Source organism: Hippichthys cyanospilos, chromosome 12 (genome assembly GCF_059441005.1).
Source record: "Hippichthys cyanospilos isolate Australia breed blue-spotted pipefish chromosome 12, RoL_Hcya_1.0, whole genome shotgun sequence".
NCBI lineage: Eukaryota > Metazoa > Chordata > Actinopteri > Syngnathiformes > Syngnathidae > Hippichthys > Hippichthys cyanospilos.
In genome coordinates, this window is record NC_142380.1 from 6,391,382 (window position 1) to 6,397,381 (window position 6,000).

The 6,000-nt window shown below is 40.8% G+C and overlaps 1 protein-coding gene across 1 annotated transcript in view; it reads right to left on the bottom strand.

Moving 5' to 3' along the window:
- The window catches only part of egfra (epidermal growth factor receptor a (erythroblastic leukemia viral (v-erb-b) oncogene homolog, avian)), a 41,834-nt gene extending 36,414 nt beyond the window's left edge, over positions 1-5,420 (bottom strand). The window contains exon 1 of the mRNA XM_088429645.1: positions 5,189-5,420. Coding sequence (XP_088285771.1) covers positions 5,189-5,294 — 106 coding nt within the window. The 5' untranslated portion in view covers positions 5,295-5,420. The remainder of the gene's footprint in view (positions 1-5,188) is intronic.
- Positions 5,421-6,000: the final 580 nt, after the last annotated feature.

A 6,000-nucleotide genomic window follows, 5' to 3' on the forward strand; every position in this document is an offset into this window, starting at 1 on the left:
GTACCCCTTCTTCAGGATTCCATTTCTTGTCTCAACTTTAAGTTTGGAGGTGACATTTTATACGGCTGGCTTTCCACTGGGACCGACAATCATGGAAAGGTCATAAAATGGAGCGGGCGGCGTTCAAACAAAAGACAACAATCTGTTCAATGAGTAACCACGACTTATTCCATGTATACACAAACTAAAGAGTGTCTGTGTTTTCCTGACATGTTTGCACCGCACGCCAGGCAGATTTGCTCAACTGTAGTGGAAGTGCTTTATCTATGCAAATGACACATTGCTATCTACTAACTGAATTTCCGCAAAGAACGGCCGGCCCCAAAATAGCCTCAAGTGACCCAATTGATCAAGCCAAATAAACAGTTCCCAAAAATAGGAGGCTTACTCTTCCCAACAGGGTGAAAAAAAAATGAGTTCGTTTGAAATGTTTACACTCCCTGAGCTGTTTTTTTCAGCGATATCACTAAGGTGAAGGGTCCAAAGAAATTCTGAGGCATTAGGAAAAATACACATGGAACAGAGTCATTATCAACTGGAGAAAATATTGCACAGCAGTGAAATTAACGACAACGATGTCACTTGTGGAACAGAAGTCGGATCAAGAAGGCGAAAAGTAAAAGTCTTTATATTAGGACTGGGCAATGAATCATAAAACACCCTGGTGGATGTGATTTTTTTTGTTTTTTGGCTGCAACTATTATATAGTGTTTAAAAAAAAAGAGGCTTTTTTTTTAAAAAGAAAAAAAAATCAGGAAAATGCCTACAAGAACATCTGTTGCCCTCAGATCTGTTCTACAGTGCTCATAAAAGCCGGAAAAACTGACTCAGGGACAGCTTTTTCCCCAGAGCTATTAATGTTCTCAATAACAAAACAAAAGCACAATATCAATGATTGCACTCCTATGATTTCCATTCTATTTAATATTCCTTTTATTCCTTATTATATATTTAATTCACACCAAATCAGAGCAGCGCTCCCACCTTTTTGTGTACTTGCTATACAATTGCAAGAGTCATTCTATTTCTACCTTATAAGTGAATTTTCAAAGTGCTGGAGTTTCTAATTATTAAACAGTCAGAGATGATGTGGTGATGACCCAAATGTTAAAATAATAATACATTCATTCATTCATTCACTGGGGTCTGAACCACTCTACTGAGCACAATTTTGATCCAATTTCAAGCAGTTTTTCAGATGAGTTTTAAAAGTATATGAGGAGGGGGTCTCTTATTGTGAAAGGGATTTTAGAGATGACTGACTTTGAAATGGCGGCAGGTGTGTACTGCCTCCCCTCCAAACTTTTCATTCCTTTCTCAGTTCTTGTTTTGTTGCATTTTATTTGAAACGCCACTAAAAAAGGGTACAGTTTTTGTTTTGTTTTTTAAATTCCGAAAATACCTTTGTCCAAATAAAGATGAAACACTTCACTTTCTCTGAGGTGACATTCAACAGTATACCAGCTGCAGCAAACCAGTTTCAGATACGGGAAGAAAAAAAAAAAAAAAAAAACCCGCGCAGGACAGAGCCACTATTGTCCCAGAGTGACACCAGAATCCTCCACCTCAAGCGGAGGCGCTTGAAGATTTTGAAAGGTTTTTGTTTTTCAAGCCGAGAGGGGGTGGCAGTGAGAAACCATCCCCGAAGCACAAAGGCTCATTTTCAGCCAGCGGAGCCAAGCATCTGGGCGTCTGGCAAGTTCATCAGGAGTAACGGCGGCTTCTCCGATTACGCCGGATCGCAACCTTGATTCGGCTGCGGGCGGGCCAGACGTCTTTTCCCCCCCGGAGGATTGCTTTAATGATAAGCAAAGGTCTGCTTTTTCATCATGGAGAGATTTGTGAGTGTCGAGGAAGGGTTACTGGGAGGGGCGGGGGCAACAATGAAAGGATCTGGCTGGAGGCTCGACTTCTGGCGTGAAAAAAAATTGGGCTCAAATTCCAGAAGGATGGTGCCATCTTCCAACTTCTCCCACAAATGGACAAAAAACAAAAACAAAATGTTTATCATTATTTTTCAGACCTTTTTATAAACATACGGTTCATAGTTGACTATTATAGCAAATGGTCTATGAATCAAGGCCACTCCCCTTTGAGATATGTCCTCCCATCTGCAATTGAGTTAAAAAAAAAAATCCACCTCTGCGCTTGTATTTGCAATAATGCAGTAATCCAAAACAATGAAAAACATATCGAACAAATGAGTTTGTTAAATGCTAAACGGCGTAGCCTCGCTTTTCAGGATTAAGGATTTAGCCGCCGACACGGCCCTCAGATTACTTTGCCAAGCGCTTGCTCGGCCCCTCAGCAGGTTGATCTCGCGTCTGCACTTTTAAGAGACCATAAAAAGACGACTTTTTAATCGGTATGACTTCCTACACTCGTGTGTCATCAGGGGAAATAACCGGTGCAGTTATGACCCACCGTCAAGCTGCAGGTCACTGGCAGGCTTACCGCAAATGATGGCGGCTCATATAAATCAGCATGCATAAAATACAAAAAAAGGAAGAAAAAAAGCTGGGTTTCAAGAGCAATCTTCACCGGCCATGCTTTCGAGAAAAAGGTTCCCGTTTCTGCTCGAGCGGTATTTGCAATTTGGACGCCAAAGTGTTTGTTGCAAAAAAAAACATCTTCTGGGGAAACCTTGACAAAGGAGATTCAAACATCTCCCCGGTGCGAAAAATTGACCGCAAGCTGGAACTCGCATCTCCTTGCAAATGGAAATGAGGCTGCTGGCCTTTTTTGTTTCCAAGTGCGGGTATATTTACGAGTAGTGTCCTCACTGCATTTGTGGACATGAGGAGGGAACAACAAGGAGCTGCATGATTCACACTAATAGGAACTTGTCATTAGGAAGTACTGGAACACTCCTGGTCACTTTCTCTACTGACATCTGGCCTCTGACTCACCCAAGGAACATAAATCTCCAGCAGGAGAAAAAAAACACCTGATATCATTCCATCTTGTGACTGTAATGATTCTCAGAAGTGGATTATTCTGGTTCACACTTCAAGAGGGACTCAAAGGACAACACAAGACAAGATACAGATAATATCACAATACTGGTCAAAAGTATTTAACACTTTAAGGCCTGAAAGAGAAACTCCAGTCCTCAAGGTGTTGTACCCTATATGTTTTCTATGTTTCTCTGATTCTGCAGGAGCTTCATAAAGATCCTGACCATTTGAATCAGGTGTGTTGCAAAGAGAAACTTGAAAAGGCCCCTGGAGGACTGAGAGAGAGAGAGACAGAGAGAGAGAGAGAGAGAGAGAGAGAGAGAGAGAGAGAGAGAGAGAGAGAGAGAGAGAGAGTCCAATATATCTATCATACATGTTTTGGGTGTGAGAAAAAAAACGCAATAGTCAGCAAAAGCCCATGCAGGCACGGGGAGAACATGCAAACTCCACACAAGAATGCCAATGCCAGAGCAGGAATCAGACCCACGGCCTCCACAAGTGAAGCGGATGTGCCAACCAGTTTATTATTTATTGTTACCCACTGTTAGCTAACTAGCAACATGAAACCAAAGGCACAAATTACCAAGGATCTTTGTTGCCGTTTAAATAGACTAGTGAGTTATTAGCATTGAAGGTTTTTTTTTTTTTTTTCTACAAATCACCTGAAGGGCAGTTATGATTGAGCCCTCGGAATTGAGCAACAAGCAAAATATCACCGGGCAAAAGAAAGTCAACATTTGTGCAGCATGTAGCAAACTCTGCTGAGCAAGCTAATATTTAATTTGCAAATGTAATAACAGCTTACAAATTGCAACGGCTACCGCAGATAATAATTAAAATTTTCCTGGTATCTAGCCTATGTGGATGAGTAGTTGACCACATTTCTTTGATGGACTTGTGGTTTAAGAAAAAATAAATAAATCCACAAAATGAATGGCCTCATCAACATTTTCTGACGCCAGGCAAAAAGGTAGCATAAGGTCATCATAAAGTTGCGGCAGGATGAGGACAGTTTCTGGAGGAACAGTAGGAGAAGTGTTTATTATAGTATTTACCCTAATGCCACTAAAGCTCCCAGAGGTGCATGCAAAAAAATTACACATACTCCAAGAGAGAATGTGTAATTTATCAGCATTACGGTAAATGCAGCAATAACCGCTACTCCTCCTGCTGTCCGTAGCTAAAACAGACATGGCGACCTGCGGAGGAGTGCCACCTCCCGTGTGATATCATTTAATGATAACTAGACCTACGATTATATGTAAACCATACTGTTAGTCGTTAAGAACAGATTTATTTGCAAGTTTTTTCAATTTATAATCATTTAATTTATTCATTCCCAACAAAACTAAGGTCTTAATCTTACGTAATGTAATTTTAAATGTGTAAAGGGTGGACGATTAAAAAAAAAATCTAGTTGCAATTTTGTTAACCCTCATAATTCGATTATTTTTTACAGCTCCTCTTCCCAAGTTTTTTTACATAAACAAGCAATAAATGTAAGCTTTTTTCAATAAAAAAAAATCCAATCACAAAACAATGTTTTGTTTTTGTAGCTAGGTAGCTAGCTAGCTTAATGTCATATAAAAGCAAATGAACCACTAATTAATGGATTTTGACTTGGGTTGTTAATTTCCAAACAAATTTTGACTTAAAAGCATTCCTTATGATAACGTGACAAATTTTCGCCAAATGTGTGGTGGTGGAGGGAGGGATCAAATCAGATTACAAAAAATAATGCAGGCCAAATTGTGGTTTTTGTAAGTTAAATGTAACATTCTGGTACGATTTGAAAAAGAATAATTGTTCAAAAGGTACTTTTTTGTAGACTTTCTTTACTGGACTTGATTTGATTTTACAGGTAGTGGCAGTAAATTTGAATTGAATGTGAGTCAATAGGTGGGGCAAAAGGTGGAGCGTGTTACATTTTTCGTCATTGCAATCAGTCCAATCTGCATCAGAACCGATTCCAAACAAAACAATGCACAATTGCACAATCCGCCATTGCAGTCAAAAGAAGAAGAAAAAAAAACATTTGGTTCTGCTACTTGGGCCAGATGTTCAGCCGACGGCGGACGCCAAGAGTGACGCTGATTCAAGCTTTACCGGAACCGAGCCTCAACCTCAGCAGCCAGACTTGAGTGTGAGAAACTTTTCCCATGCGCCGTCGCAAACGCTTTGTCGGGTCGAGCTTTCCCAGCAGCCCGCAGGCCGGCCCTTCCCTAACTTACCTTTTTTTTGGGCCACGACAGAGGTGCACAGCAACGAGGTGACGGCGAGCCACTCCACAAGGCGGCGAGTCATCGTCCTTCCACGGCCGAGAAGGTGCCATTCCATGCTCCCGATACAAGAAGCGAAAGAGGAGGCGATAGAAGTAACTCCGCCGTGGTCCAATTCTTTTCTTTTTCTTTCCCCGCTGCTTTCTGTGGCGCTCGTGACTGTGGGACAACTTTGACAGCTCCTCCTCTAAAACATTCTCCAAGCAAGTTGGAGCGCCGGAGGAGGAGGACGGCTCGCGGTGACGTCACTAGAGGCAGGCAATCGCGAGCCGCAGGTACGCGCGCGCACATGCGCTCTCCTCCTCTTTCCCTCCCCGAGCTTCCCTCTGCTTCTCGCAGGATACTTCATACAAGATGTTTTGGGGGACTTCTTACAGGAAACAATTGTGTTCCGAAGACCCCTGGAGGAAAACGTGTACCTCTAAATAAAGTTGGGGGAAAAGACTTTGGGGACAGGTCATGCCAAAAGAAAAACACAAAATTGGACCTTATCAATGTGCGTGAAATGATCCAGAACGAAGGGTCAAATTGACCGAGTAGATGTCCACTTTTGATCCGACTGGCTTATTTTTTTTTCAGCCGAATTTATTGGGACGTGTGGAAGGTGTGGAAGGTATATATATATATATATATATATATATATATATATATATATATATATATATATATATATATATATATATATATATATATATATATATATATATATATATATATATATATATATATATATATATATATATATGTGTGTGTGTGTGTTAAAA